The 20894-nt window shown below is 42.4% G+C and overlaps 1 protein-coding gene across 9 annotated transcripts in view; it reads right to left on the reverse strand.

Annotated features, from left to right (window-relative positions):
• The window catches only part of SYNE1 (spectrin repeat containing nuclear envelope protein 1), a 407591-nt gene that overhangs the window by 13868 nt on the left and 372829 nt on the right, over nucleotides 1-20894 (reverse strand). For 8 of the 9 annotated variants that reach the window (XM_037051212.1, XM_037051453.1, XM_037051603.1 and 5 more), the window contains 10 exons: nucleotides 17772-17959; nucleotides 16481-16631; nucleotides 13326-13508; nucleotides 12932-13069; nucleotides 11059-11250; nucleotides 9617-9950; nucleotides 6065-6207; nucleotides 4234-4360; nucleotides 3484-3695; nucleotides 506-706 (listed from right to left, as the gene is read on the reverse strand). In XM_037051212.1, the coding sequence (XP_036907107.1) occupies nucleotides 506-706; nucleotides 3484-3695; nucleotides 4234-4360; nucleotides 6065-6207; nucleotides 9617-9950; nucleotides 11059-11250; nucleotides 12932-13069; nucleotides 13326-13508; nucleotides 16481-16631; nucleotides 17772-17959 (1869 nt within the window). The remainder of the gene's footprint in view (nucleotides 1-505; nucleotides 707-3483; nucleotides 3696-4233; nucleotides 4361-6064; nucleotides 6208-9616; nucleotides 9951-11058; nucleotides 11251-12931; nucleotides 13070-13325; nucleotides 13509-16480; nucleotides 16632-17771; nucleotides 17960-20894) is intronic. The other variant, XM_037051533.1, reaches the window with a different exon arrangement.

The raw sequence follows: 20894 nt of genomic DNA on the forward strand, positions 1-20894 counted from the left end.
TTCTCAATTATTCTTATCAACATCTATAAGGATCTTGGTTAACCACTTAATTGCATTTTTATTGTCTGCTTTCCCCAACAAAAGTAGAGGCTGTGCTGTCTCCTGACTGCTTAGTGCAATATTTGTCCGACAGTGGACCCTTGGCCAATGTGGTATGAATGCTTACTCATTTGAGGTTCAAGAATTGTCTTCCTATGTTCCCAGTAAAGGGGTGCTGAATGAATGAATAAAATGAATGACTAGAAGAAGGAATGGTGGGGCTGCGATAAACTTGTGAAAATAGTCTTGTAGGCTGGGTAGAAGATGGGGTCTAGCTGCTGTGAACTCCTGTTCACATGTACAAATTCTCCAATAAAAGGAAAAGTTTGAGCACGATATTATCTCATTTAAATATCAACTTCAGGGAGCAATGAACCTTTCTAGTGACCTTGACAAATCAAGTCACAGACCTGGCTACACAGGAAATGTTTAACTCTGGCCCATGCCCGCCCAAAGCCCCACGGACCTGACACTGCATCAGGGCGTCTTGGAGCAGACCCCGCCACTCGTCCAGCAGGGAGCACACCCGGTCCCAGCGCGTGTTCATCTGGGACAGGCGGTCCTGCAGAGCTCGGCTCTCCTCACTGCCAGTCCGGGTGAACTCAGAGCTGCACAGGTTGATGGAGAGGATGGTGGCTTTGCGGTGGTCCACAGCTTTCTGGAGCTCCTGGAAGGAGAAAGGAAAATGACCACACAAGGAAAATAGTGACAAAAATACTTAACCTTGGAAATGCCTCACCCAAATGAAAACCCATTAATCAAAACTGGCCTTACAGGATGGCTAGATAAGATGCAGTGAGTTCACACCACTGAGAACCACACTGCAGTTGAAGGAAATGGTTTAGATGTACACTTGACAAGACAAATGGATCTCAATAAAATACAATGTTGAGTGAAAGAGTCAGAAACAGAAGGATATGTGCAAAGCAACAGCATTTCTATAATTTAAAATTCATGTGCACACACACAAATCTACCTTTTTCATGAATACACAGGAACAAAGAGCACTCACTAGTCCTGGCTGGTGTAGCTCAGTGGACTGAGCACTGGCCTGCAAACCAAAGGGTTGCTAGTTTGATTCCCAGTCAGGGCACATGTCTGGGTTGTGTGCCAGGTCCCCAGTAGGGGGTGCTTGGGAGGCAACCACACATTGTTGTTTCTCTCTCTCTTCTTCCCATCCTTCCCCTCTGTCAAAAAATAAGTAAATAAAATCTTTTTTTAAAAAAGAACACTCATTAGATATTTCAGAATGGTTGCCATGGTTTGAGGAATGAGGATTAAGAAACACGTGAAGGGGAGGATATGTACATAAAAGTAAGAGGAACTTTGCAGGAAGCAACATGACCCTGAAGTAAGAAGTATGATGAACTCCACCCTCCAGCATGGTATTTTAACAACAAAACAAAACCAAACCAAACCAGGTTCCAGTAGTTCTGAGCAGCAGGAAATGTGCTTTTTGTCCCAGCGTAAGAATCCCATTTCGTTAGACCAACACTACTCAAAGTTCTGGGCATAAGAATAAAATGGGAAGCTTGGTAAGAAAGCAGACCCCCAGGCACTGGCCTCCAGCTACTCTGACTCAGTGGGCACAGATAGTGGGCCAAGGTCACTGCCCATGTCATAGGCCACCTTCCTGTGATGGTGATGGTTAAGAGAATGACTTGGCCATTTCATCAGCTAACCAATTGGATTTGATTATAGAAATACATGCACACACAAGAAACAACCGATTTTCTACTTTGTTGCATTAAAACCAAATTCCTTACAAAGGCAATAAAGCAAATGCTGGCCAGAGCCTGAGACCTGGGGAGATTAGGGTGGAGAAATGAGACCCTGACAATCAGCCACACAAAAGCCACCTTATCTGTAACCCATCCTCTGAATCCTATCTGTTTTCTGAGGATAAACCTGTGGAATAACTAAGTGTTTTTCCACAGTGTCTCTCAACTTCATACTACCTCTGTGGTTGAATCTATATTCAGTATTTCCAAAATCTTCTAGAACTAAATTCTAGGAACTTGAGCACATGATCATGTCTGGGTACTGCTCAGACAGCTCTAGGTGAGGTTAGGGTGAGCGATCCTGCAACTGACATCTATCCAGGCTACAGTTCCCTGTGATTTCTCGCATTTCTGTGATGTTTCCTATTTGTCTTAATTTTCAGTTTCCAATAGATTCTTAACATACTGAATAGAGATTCAACCACAGAGGTAGTATAAAGTTGAGAGACATTGTGGAAAGACACTTGGTTATTCCCCAGATTTATCCTCAGAAAACAGGTAGGATTCAGGGGATGGGTTACAGATAGGGCGGCTTTTGTGTGGCTGAGTGTCAAGGTCTCATTTCCCCACCCTAATGTCCCCAGGTCTCAGGCTCTGGCCAGCATTTGCTTTAACGCCTTTGTAAGAAATCTGGTTTTAATGCAACATTGCCTTAGGTTTTCCCAAAGAGATACTAGAGGAATTTAAGTACTCTAGAGAAAAATGCATTTTATAATCCCAATAATGTAAATTACATCTCTCATCTGACACTTCATCCTGAAATTGATGGGGCTGGTGCAAAGGCTCATTTCTCTGAAAATTTAAAATACAACCACCACCAAAGCAAGCCCCAGAAACAACACCCCCAGATAAACAGCATACGCTGAAGCCAGAGGGACACAAAAGCAGGGCGCTTAATCCTTTGAGCCCGGAGAGCCTGGGTGGGTGCATTCTGGGGAACAGCACACCCCGATGTTCTCCAAACAAAAGGACAGAATCCAAAGAGCTGTTAAAAAGAAACTGCAGCACAAAAGTCTACACGGATCAGTGCATTGCAATAGCTGGGCGAAGGGGGGTTTCTACGATCTGGAGATGGAGTTAGAGGAAGTTATCTCACGTACTACATCCATACAGGACGCGTCAGGTGTTTCATCACAATTGCTCCCCGTTTTGTCTGGTTCTATTCATTACAAGGGGAAATTGCTTCTGTACACTAAACTATTTCAGAAGTTCTGCAGAATCCAGAATGTTCATTGATTTCATTAGGTCTCCACAACCTCACACACATAGAGTCTTGGAGAGGATTTATCTCCGTTTCTAGAGAGAGACTTGTAGGAACCTGGTAATAATATCTTGATATCCCTTAGAAGAGGTGAAATAGACCCTAGAGGTAGCTGGATGGTTTGTAAAATCTTAATTGATCCTTTAAAAATACCAATTCATTAAACCATACATGATTACTTACTTGGGGGACTACTTCTACAACAGGGTCCATGGTTCTGCCACCTTCTTTACAGACACTGACTAGGGAAGGTTGGGGGCAGATAATAGAGCATTTTGGCCCTTATGCTGACAATTTCCCCGTGGCCGTCTCACAGCAGCACGGCCAGAGCTCGCGGCGCCATCTGCCCAGGCACTCGCAGCTTTCTGTCTGGCCACGCGGGAAAGGCCCAGAGCGGCTTACCTTGAGCTTTTTGATTTGGAGCTCGATGGACTGGATGTCGGTGCTGAGCTCCAGGCGCCGTAGCTGCTCCAGCTCCTCCTCCGTCGCCCCTAGCCAGGTGCAGATGTTGTTCAGGTCGGAGCCGAACTGCTGCCACTTCTGGAGGTTCTGCTTCATCCTCCGCTCCTTGCTCAGGGCCTGCGCCTGGATGAGCTCCCATCGGTCAATCACACCTGGCAAGACACGACGTGCACACCCTCGCAAGGCATTTTCTGCCACGCACCATGTTCAGGAAATGCTTTAAACATGCATTGATGGTTGACTTTCGAGGGCAACAGAAAGAAAAGTAATTCTACTGGGCATTTCTGTTGCTGTCACTGTAAATAACAGTCATAACTGTGTTCTTCCTACCTACATATTTAATGGTAATGGTAATGATGTAAAAAAAAAAAGAGCCATATCAGGTTTAACACTGTAAAGAGTTTTATGGAAGAATGAGCAGCAGTGTGAATGAAGACCACATTCAACTCTTGATTTCTTTCTGCTACAGAACTCTGAGAGCATACAAACAAAACACCGGGCCATGATGTTAGCGACAGGGCTTCAAAACAGATGGGATATGGCCCTCTTCTGTCACAGGAGATCATTGGAACACAAAGAGAAGGTCTGGGGACAGGAAAGGGTGGACCGAGGTAAGCGGCCCTTAAGTGCAGCAAAGTGCTTCTGAACCCTGCATTTCGCTCAGTCTTGAACTGAGCCGCACTCACTCACCCGCTGTCTGGGTTTCAGTGCTGTTCAGGTTAACAAAGCCGGGAAAATTCTCCTCTTCCTCCTTCAGCTTGTGCTCCAGCCTCCTCACAGAGTCTATGCTGCCGCTGCACTCGGCCAGCAGCTTCATCTGTTCAGATACAGAAAACAGGCCCCATCACCAGGATTTCACATTCCCATGAGTGCAAGAGCTTTTGGGGCACATGGCTTTGCAGTTCCTCAAAAGGACAGTGGCTGTGCTTTACTCCTCTGTGCCCCTCTGCTAAAATGAGGTCAAGTTCAAAAACATGCTTCGTAAACATGTGACACCTTCACATCTACATAAAGCATATCTACATGGAAGATTGTGTTATCTGGTTATGCATGTTTGATTTTGGATGTGAAATTCTGAAGTCCTCAAAATTTCTTTGAAATTTATGAATCCAGGTAGACTAAACCCATCTTGGATTTACACTCAGAGCCCTCAGCTGGTATTAGATTACAAGATTGTTGGCAGGTTGCTCCCTTTTTCTTACACTGAAAAGCGGAAACAATAATATTACCACAAATCTCGAAGGGACATTTTTTGCATTAAATACTTAAAATACTTAAAATCATAAAGCAATATTAAAACCAGCTGTTTCATGAGAATGAAGCCTTGTTTAATGGGTATTAAGGGAACAAATTCCAACATTGAAGGCAAAGCTTCCAACTCCACATTTAGTATGCACGGTATTCAAAGATTAAAAAAACAGATCATTTCTAGGCTCTCCTACTATACTGACCATAAAGTTATCTTTCAAAGCCTTTACCAAATCACACTGCCATTAAGTGACTTTGATGGCTTTTGACTGAGGCTGAGTATAATCTCAGTGATGCCAGCATAGTCTTCAGGAAACCGTATTATGTTCAAAAAGAAAAAGAGATTTCACTATAATGGAAGTCAGTATAATAAATAGGTCAGGTTGGACAGGAAGTAAACTCATGATGGATCACTTTTCTGTAATCACGAGGATATGAACATCAGCATGTGTAACTAGAATGGTTCTCTTCTCTGGTTTCAAAAAGCAGTATGGGTGAGTTGTTATTAGACTTCAGGAAATTAATTTTTCTTTCATTTTACTAGGAAATCTTTGGGGGTGGGAAAAAGAAGATATAAGGTATGGAAGATAGTTACTTTCAGATTCTCTTGTTTAAATATATATATATAGGGAAACAGGCGGTTCTCTGGGAAAAGTTAATTTGGCCAGTAACTTGAGAAGAACAAATAAAGTCATTATATACTTTCCTAAGAGCTTAAAAAAAAGAAAAGAAAACGGAGCAGTAACATTCACAATCCCTTACCATCTTTTGCACAAATTCCTCTTGTTAAGGTTGTTTTCTGCAGAGTGAACATACTAAAAATGGAGAATAAAAACATTCCCAAGGCCATCCAGTGAATCAATCAACTCAGGAAAAGAACTAAATGAATTCCCTGTCAGTAATCTATTAGCTAAAATCTGCTGCTCTAAGGATAACTATGTTCCAAACATTATTAGCTGAATTTGGACAAATGCCTAATCACTTTTGGGAACCAAAGCATTTTGCTGCTTTCACATAATGGATCTCACTGAGTTCTCTGTGTCACAGAGCAGGCTGGTCATTACAACTAGTTAGTGGGCTTGATCACAGTCCAGTTTGACTCAAAAGGTAAGCTGCTAACAGGGCTATGTTTTGCATATCCACGCCTGTGAGTTCAAGGGTAATGTAGTGTTTGGTGAGCTCAGACAGCCCTTGGGCCCCAGACAAATTGTTCTTTGTCACACAACCATGATTTCCAGGTACCTGTCTGGACCCCCGCGGTCAGGATACTCACGTAGCCTCGGTAGCTGGTGTCCAGCTCTGGTCCTGTGGGAGTTTTGCTGCGAATGACATCTTCGGTTTGCTGCATCTGAAAGCGGCTGTCATCCAGGGCTTTGTCCAGTTGGCGGAGGCGTGATTCTAAGGCACTGGGATCCCCTGTAGTGTCAACCATAAGACTTTTTAGTGTCAAGCTTCACAAGCTTGACATTTAAGAAGTGTAAGAAGTTATTTCAGTTAAAGCTGTAATAGGAAGAGTTCATATGCGGGTGATTACAAAGCAAGTTTAGTGCTGAGGTGCTGGTAGGTTAGAGATTTAAATGACCAGACCAATGAATGAGCTTGACTGAGAGTCCTAGCCGATCGCATATTGCGAAAGGGCTCTGCAGTGGGTCCTAGCAGCGCTTGGGTCTGCTCCCTGTGACGGCTGATCCCCTGAAAAGTCTGCATGTTGTGAGTTGTGGGAGGCCTCTCCAAAACCTTCCCTGGTATCTCCTGCTCCCCAATAACTACCAAGTGGTTACTTCCCCTTTCCCTCTGCAATCACTTAGAAAACAGAAAAAGGTACATCCTCTAATTTTTCTTTCTGCATCTCAGTGGGAGACAGTGCCACTTCTGTGCCAGGAGGCCACGCCATTCACTTAGGGCATGACTTCAAGTTAACCAAGAAAAGACTAGCTCAGGATAGGTATACCCGGGAACGCCAAACTAGCAAGGGCTTGCTTTTGTTTAAAACTTGAATCAAAACCAAGAGAAAGCTGAGGTTTTATTACTAGCATTTCTCTCTAGGCTTGCTCTTACTCGTAGACCAGAATGCCTGGCTCACTCTCCTTTCAGAGATGTGACACCTTTTCGCAAAATTTTTTGCATGCATGCGGGTATCCATGTGTGCGTGTACTGCAGTCTTGGACTTGAACAAGAACACTGATTAATAGAGTGAGGCTAGCACAGGGTGAAAGCAGACTGCATATTAGTAAGCCTTATGGATTTTTTAATTAAAAAAAAGTTCTCCTAAATACACCTGGAAGAGGCCTCTCACTGGGAATCATGCAGGCAGAGTCACCATTCCATTGGTGGTGCCTTGCTTCCTGTCCTCTTGCTTTCCTCCAAAACCCGAGTGGAAACAGATAACCCTGCAATCCACTATCACATCACTGTGTTCGAACCCTGCCCTCCACCCTCCTCTGAATTACTGACCCTGTGCTACGTACAGTTTGCCTAGTGCAATGTTAAGCAAAACTGGTTTCCTTTTTCTTTCTTTAGTTTTTTTCGCTTCAGGAACCACTGTGTCCTGAAAGAAAAAGCTGGGACTTAAGATACTGTGGAATACATTTTTCCTTTGAGATGATTTTATATGTGGTTAAAACTTATTAATTAAAATTTGCAGAGAGCTGAACATCTGGTCTTGCTCCTTATCTAAGATGTGACCCCTGAGGTGAGAAGGAGGAGCAGTAGGCCCAAGGTCACATGTGCAGGCTAGTGGATTCAGACCAGAGCCCCGAGCCCTGACTCTCCAGCCAGAGGGAGGTGGGTGACCCATCCAAGTCACCAAGTCAGAGCTGCTACAATCAACCAGGGCATTAAGGCACAAATGCTGAAGACTAGGGTTTCTGCTGTTAATGGACATCACACGTCTCGACTCAACAAGTTGGGAAGCTATTTCACTGCCCTTGATTATTCAAATTTCACTTTTGGTGTTGATCAAACTGAATAGTTGTTCTCTTTTGTTTGTTTTTTGTTTCCCTGGTACAGCAGTCAGAGAAGGAGGTTCTGCCTTAACACGCTTGTGCCACAGAGCCGTGAGAGGGACAGGGCTGTGCTGGGAGGGGCTTGTTACAGGTGAGGGAGGGAGGCTGGCTTCGGCTGGGAGTGCCTACCAGGGCTATTTCTGATGGCACTTTCTGTGAGTTTTACATAGGCTTCAGGACTCTCGGGGATCATTACATCTGCAAAGAGAGCACAGTCTAAGTTGACAGGTAAGGTCTAGAAACGCTGACTCCCTTGCGGCACAAAAGCAACTTGCCTAGGGAAAAGAAGGAAGTTAGTCATCACCGACAGAGAGCTCCTGAGCACACTCACCAAAGTTTTCCTGGAGTGAATTGTAAGAAAGACTCACATTCACGAAGAATGTTTATGAGCCAGGCACTGTGTCAAATACTCATTATCCTACTGGTCACATGGGAGTGTCATTCCTGTGTCACCGATGAGAAAACTTAGGTCCAGAAAAATTAAGTTACCTATCTATGTTTCAACAGCTATGAAAGAGGCAAAATGGACATGTCAAGCCAGATTCTAGAGCAGTGCTGAGAGGCCAATCATGGGACTGAGAGTCACGCATGCAGTTTCAAAGGCTGTAAAAGCCATGTTAAAAAAGGAATGAGAAATACTTGAAAATAATTTTAATACTTGATTTTACTAAGCCAATCCATCCAAATTATATGTGTAGTCAACATATTAGTATTTAAGATTCTTCCTTTGTGTAAGTCTTTGAAATTCCTGGATTCACATAATGCACCCGACACAGCACATGCCAACTGCAGTCAGGCTGCAGTGCTCAAGTCACATGGTGGCTGGTGGCTACGTAGGGAACACCACAGTGTTCGATGACAAATGCCTGACTACGAGACTACAGGATGAAGACAAGAGAGAAGTGAGAGAAATCACATCTTTCACCGAGATGCCCCTACCAGAAAATCGCCTCGATCCCAAGTCTATTAATCATCAGTAATGAGGGGCACTTCCTATGATTTGCCATGTCCCTTTCATTCCCATTAGTTCCAGTGCTGCTTCCTCAGTTCAGGCCACCATTCCATCTCCGTCCTGAATCATAAAACATTTCCATTGTCCATCTTTCCCTCCCAGTGCGTCCCCCCAGATACAGTATGAAGTCAGGTTCTTTGCAAATATGCATCCGATCGCTTCGTCTTCCTCCTTAGGGCCCTGCTGTGGCTCCCATTACCTTCAGGGCAAAAGCCAGACTCCTTCCCACGTGAGAAGGCTGCTTCATGCACCAGGTCTTGGTTTGCCTTCCCACCTCTTCTTTGTCCACCCCGTGCTTCCTGACCCACAGCCTTGTTATTCTGGACAGACTTCAGGTGACCAGAAGCACTGTGGCTAGTCATAAGGCTGGGGTGGGCATCTTCCCCTTCTCCCTCTGAGCATTGCTGCACCTGACCAACTCCTACTCATCCTCTGGGCCTCAGTCAGGAGTGCCTTCTCCCCGGCTGCGCCTCAAAGCTCCCGGTTAGCTGCCCCTTGGCTGTGCTCTGTACCTCCCTGTGCAGGTTGCTGTCCTAGTGCAGACATGTCTTGAGTGTAAGGAAAGGACCTGTGTGTTCCCAGTGCTTGGCCAAACACTTGTCACACAGTAAGACCTTAAGTGTCTGTGGGGTACATCAACGGCCATGCCAACTTTCGTAATCCCATGAATATAAACGTTCCCCTCTGTACAATTTCCCCTGAGGGGAGAAGGCAAAAGACAATTCGGCTGATCTTCCATGTTTCCAGGACAACATCCGCTCCCCTTTGTTGCCCTTCACATCGAAATATAGGAAGAACTCTTTCCTACCTGATAAGCCAACGGCTCCCCTGTGGTAGAAATCTTTGTCTTCTTGACCCTCTTCATCCTCAGAGGTCAGAGTTCTGGACACGGCAGACTCCAGGTCACGACTGAGGTCGTAGTCATGGTCCCACTCCAGGGGGATGGAGTCCACGCTGGCAGGGGTGTCTCGTCCTGATCGCTCGCTCCGGAGGGGCTGGGCGAGTGAGAGGGAGTGGTTGGAGGAAGGCTGTGGGGACAGCGCACTGTCCGCAGAGGTGTCGTGCCAGTGGAGGTCCGACAGAGCTGCCGGGTCGTCCAGCTGCAGCTCCCGGTCAGAGAGGTCATGCTCGTCATCTGGAAGCTGGAAATGCAGTCAAGCCAACTCCGTTACCGCAGCGATCGGCTGGACCTAACCACCGCCTGCTCTGCCTCTCACCACATCTCAGAGTGCAAGCCTTTCGGGGTCTCATTCCTGCCTCAGAGGGCACAACTCTAAACTTCTTATCGTCAAGTCAGTAAGTCTTGTGACGACCCATGGACACGGACAACAGGGTGGGGACTGACTGTGGGAGTGGGGGGTGGGCTGGGTGGAGGAGGGCAAAGGGGAGACAGTTGGGACAACTGTAATAGAATAACAATAAAATATATAAAATTAAGGAAACAGAAATATGTAACAAAGATAATTCTAGGAGGAAAAGCAAACAATAAAAGAAATGGAAACCCCAGAACAACAACAACAACAAAGAATCTTGTGATCGCTTTTAAAAGCATCTGATAAATGAATCTGACAAAGCCTCAGCTTTATCACTGCTGAAGTGGAAACTAACTTCAAAGAACTGGTATGACCATAAATAAGATCATGTGAACAGAGGCAACCTAGTACTGTGCAGGCCACACAACACGTACACAATGGCACATGTCAGGAACAGAGGCAAATAACTCATGAAACCTTAGCTTGTCCTTTTTAAACTTCTATCCCAGGAACAAAACACACTCTAATATAGAGTGCTCCAAAGTATTCCAAGAGTAAAATCTCAACTTTCAGATGTGATTATGGCAGCAATTCAACAAACAGAAGAGGGAAAAAGTCAATAAAACAACCTCATCAATTGAGCAACTATTTACATTGCTCCCTTCCACCTCCTTGCTTCTTCTAGAAGCTTATCTGCCTTAGAAGATGCGTGCCAAGTACTTCTTCAAGCTCTTTCTCTCTAGCCTCATTTCATACCCCAAACAATCCTTTCTACAAGGTAGGCACTGCTATTAAACCAGTTTTACCGTTGAGGAAACCGAGGCAAGGTACGTGAAATGACTTGTCGAAGGTCACGACGTAGCCAACACACGTCAGAGCTGGAACTGGAACCCGGGCACTCTGCATCCAGTGTCTGGGCTCTGAGCCGCACGCTACCTGACCCCGCATACATAACTCTCTTTAGCTTTCACGTCAGTGGAAAGACAGTGTTACGCACAGGCAGGCGGATCAGCTTCTTGTGGTATCTTTCCACGCGCCCGAACACCTCCTGACAGTAGCGCCGGAGTTCGTCCAGCTCCTCCTCGATGAGCGCCGCGTCCAACGGCTCACTCTTTTCAATCAGCTGTTCTCCTTGGGCGGTTATCTGCTCAATCTTGCTGTGGTTCAAGGAGATTTCCTGCTGGAAGGCCTGGGGAGCACACGCCGTGTGTGATTTTTATTGCTCACATTGACGCGACATAATTATAAGATACGTGTTTAAGAAAAACCATGTAGGGGATATTGAATTCCCTGTATATAACTGACAAGCCAAGAGGCTACTATAAAGTAGTAGCTTTATAAAGTAAAACACAAACATTTTAAATCAGAACACGAACTACAAATGGAACCGTTAGAATTTCATGGCCAGAAAAGGTGCCGCTGGCTAATAAAATCTACTACCATGGACAGGACGGGCAGAGAATCACAGGAAAAAGCATTCAAACCCAGCATGAACCTGTAGCACTGGTTGTCCCTGATAAAAATCAACTGTAATCAATACAGTGCCACTAAAATAAATGAAGCACTTTAGAGAAATATACTACATATTTTAATTTCAGATTTCCCGATTGTACATCGTCCATGACTAAGAGAAACCAGGCAAAGGACAATTTCACAAATTCTTCTCAGATGATTTTTAGTGTTTCCGGACATAAGCAGGAAAGACTAAAATGATTTGAAAAATAAGGAGTTCTCTGGAAGATCATAGACTCATTCTACCTGGTTCAAAAAAGTTAAGCTACTCGAGGGACAAGTTTCAGGCGATACACTTTAATTCACAAGAATAAACCTTGGAATAGCCCAAACCGGCCAACAATGAAAAAAGACTGTGAGGGGAGAAGAGAGGGTGCTCATAAGTTCTATGACTCTGCCCGAGTCCAAAAACATTAAAAAAAAAGACTCAACTATCACTTGGAAGAAATTTCCTGCCAAAGGTTTCAAATATCAGTTTGCCGTAAAATGACTTGGAAGACTCAGGGTGGAAGAGATGGAGAGGGGTTGTGCAGAATACAGAGTTAACTATTTTATGATTTTTTCATCCTGATACTATGTGATTAAAGGTAACTTCTTGTTTTATTATAATGACCTAAGGTTATGCGCATTATGGTTATGTCTTGTTAAATCTGTTTAGTTATTGTAGAAATAAATTTCATAACATGCTTCGGAAATCGTTCAAATGTTAAATACACTTCCCTTTAGAGAATCTTTCTATCTAATGCACGAGGTCCCTCCTCTTGGCCACTGTGGTTAAATTATATAGTGAAGTGCACAATTCGAAACACCTGAAGAGTCCCTTTGATAAAGGGTTGGATAAAGGCTATGTGGTACATACATACAATGCAATGCTACTCAGTCATAAGAAAGTGGCACACTACCTTTGTGACAACAAGGGTGGACCTTGAGAATATCATGCTAAGTGAAATGAAGTCAGACAGAAAAAGTCAAGAACCATATGGTTTTACTCGTGTGTGGGCTATAAAACTGAAAGTAACAAATAAACAAACAGGACAAAGAAATACTCATCAACACAGACAACAGTTTGGTGGTTACCAGAGGGGAGGAGCTGGGGGGGGCACTACAGGGTAAAGGGAATCAAATATATGGTAATGGAAGATGATCTGAGTCTGGGTATTGGGCACACGGTGTAGCATGAAGATTAGGTACCACAGAAATGTAGACTGAAACCTTTACAATCCTATTAACTAATGTCACCCTAATAAATTTTAAAAAATGAAAAAAGGGTTATTTTCTTCTTCACCAAAAGATCTACAGATCTCTTCCTCTTCAAACTTTCTTCACACCAATAATTTGAAGAATCACTAATCTATTACCTTGAGTTGCTTTATTTTAGCTTGAACGTCACACTCCGAAAAATGCTCAATGTTAGTGAGCTGTAAATCCATCTCCGTCAGCCACACCAGAATGCTGTCCCGTGCCGTCTCAAACTCCTCCCGCTGGCCAATGAAATGCTGGGTGTGAAAAGAAAGTACAAATTAAAAAGCCCACAAACTGAGATGGCACTGCCAGTTCCAGTGGTCTTCTGGGAAGTCATTTTCTCAACGAGCAATGAGAACCCTGCCACCCTTTACCATATCCATTAACCCCGGATCCCCCTCTGGCCACCCTAATCTTACAAAATCACTGAGCTTGGGTCTTCATATTGTGTTCAAATGGCCCAATCCTGTCCTCTGGGTCTCTAAGCTACAGAGGAGGCAGAGTGCAGACCTTGAGTCTGCGCAGGATGGAGGCGACGCGCTTCTGCAGGTTGTCCCATCTCTGGTTGCCTTCGTGGACCATCTGCTTCAGGCGACAGCCAGAGTCAGTGCGGTTCTCCCGGGCCAGCCGGCGGTACTGCTTGTTGATCAGTTCCAGCTGGGTCAGGGTCTCGTGCACCTGTCGCTGGAAGGCCTAAGACCACAGAGAAGGGTGTGAGTGAGGGAGCTCCTTAACGGATTTCAGTAAGGGTGTCTGGGCTCCAGACTGCAACATCGGGGGGAAAGGGAAGTAGGGAAGTCATGCCGTCACAGACAGGCAAAGGACAATCTCTGATGAGCATATAGTTCTCCCTGTTAAAGGTAAGTAATGAAATCAGGGTGGCTTAAGGAGAGGTAGCAGATGAAACAAAAATATAAAAGAGAATGTTAAATACACATATATGTATATACACAAATACATGTACATACAATAATATATACTTATACATAGGGAATTTACATATATACATATGAAATATATGCATATATGTAAAGATAATTAAGATAATGAAGTCAGAAAACATTTTTCCCATAAAAATGTATTACAAAAATATTTATGTGTGCTGAAACGAGTTTGAAATGTTCAAAATTCCCAATGTCAATACTGAGAAAAGATGTCTACAAAAAAAACTCTCTCTTTATTTGTAAAATATGTGATTTCCTAAAAATCCAGAAACTGCCTCAATTCTGGTACCCATTAAAAAATTAAAACTACCTCTTACAGAAGGTCCTTTAAGTGCAAGCTCTTACGAACTTTTAAGAAAAGCAGTTCAGTAAAACACAAGTAACTTTACATAGAAAAAAGTTTGGACCATGCTCTGTTTTTTTTTGTTGTTGTTGTTGTTGTTCCCTCAGGTGACTCAGTTTTTAGAAAACATCTTAGAGCTCATATGGCACCTTGCAGTGTCTATTCACTTTTGAGGTTACCATATCCATAGTTTAGAGTTTTTGAAGCTAAAATACTCTTTCTTCTTTCTCTCCACGATCTAGTATAGGCCCAGCCTAAGCATCATTCGGCCAAAATAAAAATGAGAGATTTTTTTCCAGACTCATGCGTATGACTTACAACGATTTTCATCTTCGCCTTCGACGGACATTGTACTACCGTTTGGACCGTACACACCTAAGGCCCCCGGTGCAGCTTCCTGTGGCTCATCGCACTGTTCACTTGCTGCTACATTCCTGCCTCTGCAATGGTGTTCCTTCTGAGAATTGCTTACAGAGCCTTCATCCTGGTAAAGCAAAGCTTCTTTTCTGTAAAGCTCTAACTTATTGCTTCAGAAAAGGAAGTGCTAAGAGAAGTTTGGCTTTGGCCATCACTGGAGGCCACAGAACATGCTTTCGCAATGGAGTGCTGGCAGGCATCGCGGGTGGGTGCCCCAGCACACCCAGATCTGTCCCACCCAGATCCGTCCCAAATATTCATGCCGATGAACAGGCAAAGGCTTTCCTCAAACAGAATTTTATTCTTGCGATTTTTTTTGGTCTCATAAGAAAATTAACTACAAGATAAATGATAAAATCATTCATTACAGGAGGTCATGCTATGACTATCTTTTGCCATAACATCTGAGAGCCTAAAACAGCATCAAAAAGGATCGTATAGAATCTGCTTTGTAGGATAAGCTAATCAGAGAAGGCTTTAACCTTTCCTGGGCTGTACATACTATAAGGCAACGCAGGAGCATGTCACAGCATTGGTTCACATGGTGACCTGTCATTTATACAAAGCTACTGTGGCTTTTTTCTAGAAAATTTTCTAGGGAGAAACCTTGTAGATAGGAAACCAAATTTTCTTTCTGGAATTTAAGAACATAGATACATAAAAATGCAAATTCAGATGTCAGAATAATTTTGTGTCAGAACTTATTTATTTCACCCAGTATTGAAACATTTTTATAAGTTCATATAGCTGCCCATCCCTGACTCACAGATTTTACACCTCCCTAGAGCCACCAAACTTCACGTTTAGGATCACAGGCCTCAATAAATGTTGCCAGGTACACGTGGATGCAGCTGGACTTGGTTTGATTTTTGTTCTTATGTTTGAACCTCCCAGGGAGCTTGGGGCAGAATTGGTCACTGAGAACAGTCGGGGGAGGACACGCATCAGAGCTGTTTGCTGTCAATGTGTGTGAGTACACATGTCTGCCTATCAGTGGGAAATGACGGAAAAAGAAACTTCAGATTAAAACACCGTCAACTTCTTGCTACGTCAGGTCCTCTGCGAAAACAAGAGGCAGCTGAGAAGTCGAGTTTTCTCACAGCACAGTGATGGAGCGGGCTCACGGGCAAACTGGCCAGGAACAGAAGCAGTTGTTGAATGATTCTTGTCTTTGTGAGTGTGATTGGACTGAAGCTATTTTTGTCTCTATGAAACTGAAAAGTCTTCGTGATTCAAGGATACATGTAATTACAAATGTATCTGCATTTATAATTAGAAATGGCTTATGATGAAAGTGTTTTATGCAATCTGGAGCCAACTCTATTTTATTGCTGGTTTAAAAAATATACATTTATGCTCCAGTTAGGTAAAAAAATAAATGAAGAAAATACATTTGGAAGACAGATTTTTATAGTGTGGAAAACCATCATCTTTTTATTATTTGTTGATTTGTGCCTTCACCTGAGGACATGTTTCCATTGATTTTTAGAGAGGAAGGGAGAGAGGGGGAGTTTGGAGGGAGAGAGACACTGATGGGAGAGAGAAATATCGATTGTTCCCTCCTGGGATCCAACCTGCAACCCAGGCACGTGCTCTGATGAGGAATAGAACCAGCGACACTTCAAAGCCCCCCAGCCAGGGAGAAAACCACCCAGTTTCATTTTAAATACTTGATTGTGAAGAACCGTGAAATACAAAGAATGCCAGGATCTTTATTTTCTAACAGAACTCCTCTTCATTATTTTGTACTGCATTTGCAATTCTTGATGATCTTAAAAGAAAAACCCCCTTCCCCACTTCTCTGCCTCCCTGCGAGGTAACAATAAAGATGACTACAAAGTCATCCCCCAGCTGTCTGAACAAAAAATGTGTGGGTGAGTAGTTCATGTCTTGGGACACCAACTACCAGCTGGCTACTCTCACAACAAATTAAGGACTAAAGATCTGGAATGATAAATCACCTCGAATTTCTTCAGTTCTTCCTTGGCAACTGTATAGAGCACCACAGAAGAGCTGGGGAAGGCAGCTATCTTTTCAGAAATCTTGAGCCAATCTTCAAAACGCGAATAGTCATCCAGAAACTTCTGCCACAGTTGCCATGTCTCTTCAATTCTGACACAGCAAACGAAAGAACAGAATCAGGTTGTTAGTGGCAGTTCGTGCCCCGGAGCCCTGCCCTGGGACTAAGAATGCCCAAACAAGAAACCGCTGTGCCAGACACTGCCTGTGCCTTGAGCCAAATTGGACTGGAGTGAAAAGGAGACAACTGTTTGAGCTGAAACGAAACAGCTGTTTTCTTTTCCTTTTTTTTTTTTAAACACACATCCTGCACTCTGGATTTGGAATTAGTTAGATTGATTATTGCACGCACATAGTGTGAACTTGCTTAGTTTAGAAGTGCAACACTGTGTGTGCAGTGTACACACGTGCCAAGGCTCTGCTGAAACAAAACAAGGTCTGAAAATCCATTTTAAGTCCAATGTCAAACTCACCCTCATCAAAATCAATCTATGACAGCAAGATAAATACTAGGCTTTCAAGAGTTCCTCAGAGAGCAAAAAGATTATGTGCCTTAAATTATTATGATAATTTTCTAACATACTATATTTTACTGCCTTGAATTTCAAAGGGCTTAAAGATAAGCCCTTTGCTTTATTATTTAATCTTTAACAAGAGAATGTTATTTTTCTTTCCTTTTTTAATCCTTTCCCAAGGTCATGTCTATTGATTTTAGAGAGAGGGGAAGAAAGGGAGAGAGAGGGAGAGAAATATATATGTGAGAGAGAAACCTCAATTGATTGTCTCTCATACATGTACGAGCACCAGTCTGGGACCGAACCCACAACCCAGGTATGTGCCCTTGACAGGGAAACCAACCATGACCTTTTGGTTTATGGGGCAACTCTCCAACCAACTGAGCCACACAAGCCAGGATAAGAATGTTATTTTTCAACCAGCCTTTCTACAGCATTGTATATACTCAGCAGAGGCATATTTTTCTGAATTATATTTAAACAGTTAGGTCAGGCATAACTTGGTTTATCACATTTATATATTACTTTTATATGGTCATATTATCTTTATATCTACTTATTTTTCCAAGTAAATGTAGACAACAACAAGGTTGGAAAACCAAGGCCATTTTTGGACATTCCAACCAAAGGGAAATAGTGACCAATGGCTGCTCTGGGTAAATTTCTTTTTTCTTTTTGGCTCCTCCTCTCTCCCAGTGGTTTGAATGCCCCAGCTTACTTGAGTCTCCTTTCCATGGACATAGCACAGATGTTCCTCCATCGCCGGTCCAGGTTCCGTGTGGCCTGCTGGATGGAGTCACACTCAGCGTCTGTGGCGCAAGCGTCACAGTCATGCAGCAGGACCTCGCACAGGTTGAGGACGGAGGCCACACCCGTGCTGTGTTTCTCTATGTCTCTCTGAAGCTCCTGCAGGAACGAGACATGCTTTCCTGAAAGCCGGATATGCGGATGGGAGAAAGTGTACCAGCATCCGGTGGCTGACGAACGGTTAGGTCAAACCTTGACCAGTATTGCCTTTCCTTCAATGTTTTAGGTGTCATCAACTTCATTTATGAAACACAGTGAGCTCAAAAGTATGAGAAAATTATACTGGAAATATTTCAGCTATGTGAGCAATACAAAAACACAAACAGAAAAATGAAATAAACTACATCAAGTATATTTCATACTTAAGAATAAAATGAGCTTCTTTAGTGATTAACAAATGAATCTTGCCCCAGACTGTACTTCACAGAAATATCACTTTCATTCCAATCCATCGATCAAAGGAATACATGTGTTCCTATTAAGAGCTGGCACTCAGAAACTGGGATTTGATCTCTAAAGATCTGCAAATTGTTTTAGACAGTTAATTCCACCATTGTTAAAAGGCACCATGAGTTTAAAAGACCTAGGTTCTTTACCATGTATGACGAAATCATCATTACCATCAGCAGCTTCCTCAGTGAGCAATTTTCTTTTATTTTTATATATACATACACATGTATACATATATTATACGTATACCATATATATATCTTATCCTTACCTGAGAACATTTTCTCCATTGCTCTTTAGAAAGAGAGGAAGGAGGTGGAGGAGAAAAAAATATTGATGTAAGGGGAAAACATCAATTGTTTGCCTCATGTAGGCTCCCTGACCAGCGATTGAACCCTCCACCTAGGTATTTGCCCTGACCAGGAACTGAATCTGTGACCTTCCAGTGTACGGGGTGATGCTCCAACCAACTGAGTAACCTGGCCAGGGCTCAGTGAGCAATTTCAAATGTAGGAAATAGATTATAGTAATAAACAAGGCACTGAATTTCTCCAGAGTTCTACTGTGTAAAATCTTTATATTGACTGCAAAGAATGTAAGTGTAAAACATAAAATTTTTTTCTATTGAGCTTTTAACTCAATTTACTCAAGATAGTCCATCATTAAAAGTGAGGCTTACCAGTGCCATTTTTTTTGGCTGTCCTATTTATTGAAGTCCTTAATATATTTTCCTTTTCTTTGATACAGTTCTAGAATATGCCTAGCATTTCTCTTGTTCTAATGATAATTCCTCAATTTACTCAGATAGCTGGAATTTATATTCTCATGTGTATATCGTTCCTCCCTTTTTTCTCCTTAACACGATGTTCCAATCAATGCCTTTTATACAAATGTTAGCTTCTTATTAAGTGTAATGACAGTGCCTCTGATTAATTTTTAGAGATTTTATAAACTAGACACAGGAGATAAATTCTACCCCAAATATTTTTATATCACTACACAGGCCTTTCAGAACTCTTGCATAACTTCTTTCAGTTATGTGGAAGTTATCACAGAAATTGCTGATCTAAAAAATATAAAATAAAATATTACAAAAATTAAACTTGATATTTGCTCAAAGATAAAGACAGAGAGGTATCTGTGAATGTGATATCCAAGTAAATGCATATCTTAAAGTGTAGCATGGATAAGAATATGCATTTGGGAGAACTGTTAGGTACATGAACATGATGTATTCATTTAGTTATAGCATGTTGATTTAATTTTTCCCAACTACTTAAAACGTTTTTTACAGCTTTAGTGAAATACAACTGACATACTACACTGTGTAAATTTAAAGTGTACAATGTGATGACTTGATGTATGAATATTTACGAAGTGATACTGTAGTAAATTTAGTTAACATCCATCACCCCACAGTTAAAATTTCTGTGTGTTGAGAACTTTTAACATCTACTCTCTTAGCAACTTTCAAATATATGACACAGTATTGTTAACTATAATCACCACTCTATAAATTATGTCTCCAGAATTTGCTTTTCTTATAATGGGAAATGTGTACCCTTCGACCACCTCCATGCAACCCCTGACCCCACCTCCCACCCCCACCTCTGGCAGCTACTAATCTGCTCTCTGTTTCTGTGAGTTGAGTCTTTTTTTTTTTAGATTTGACATATAAGGTAATATAACATTATCATTTCTCTGTCTGACTTGTTTTACTTGGCACAATGACCTCAAGTTCATCCAATGTGGTTGATTGGTCCAAGTTCATCCATTCATTCATTGCGGTATTTTCTTCTTTTTATGACTGAATAATATTCCATTGTGTGTGTGTGTGTGTGTGTGTGTGTGTGTTGTAAATATAAAAACAAAAACCTCCCAATAAAAAAATGTCCAGCACCAAATGGCTTTACCATCTGGTTTATCCATGTATCCATTTTGTTTACCCATTCTTCCATTGATGGATAGTTAGTTTGTTTCCATGTAGTCACTGTTGTAAGTAAAACTGCAGTGAACCTGGGGTTGAAAAATACCTGTTCAGGATAGTGATTTTGTTTTCTTGGAAAAATACTTAGAAGTGCAATTGCTGGATCATACAACAGTTCTAGTTTTAACGTTCTGAGGAACCTCAATAATGTTTTCTATAGTGGACACACCACTTTACATTCCAGCAACAGAGCACAGAGCACAGGGTTCCCTCTTCTCCACATCTTTGCCAGTAGTTATTATCTCTTGTCTTTTTAATCACCATTCTGACAAGGAATATCCTATCGCAGTTTCGGTTTGTATTTCCATGATGATTAGTGATATCGAGCATCTTTCCATGTACCTGTTGACCACTTGAATATCTGTTTTTGAAAAATGTCTATTCAGGCAGGTCCTTTGACCATTTTAGTTGGATTATTATCTGCTGATGAGTTTTTAATATATGTTGGATATTAACATCTTATCAGATATGTGGTTTACAAATATTTTCTTCCATTCCATATGATGCCTTTTCATCTGTTTGATCATTATTTTTGCTGTGCAGTGTTCAGCAGGGGTTTTTTTGTTTGATTTAGTCCCCACTTTTGTTTCTGTTGGT

This window comes from Sturnira hondurensis, unplaced genomic scaffold (genome assembly GCF_014824575.4).
Source record: "Sturnira hondurensis isolate 20B ecotype Veracruz unplaced genomic scaffold, ASM1482457v3 Scaffold0000167, whole genome shotgun sequence".
Taxonomy (NCBI): Eukaryota; Metazoa; Chordata; class Mammalia; order Chiroptera; family Phyllostomidae; genus Sturnira; species Sturnira hondurensis.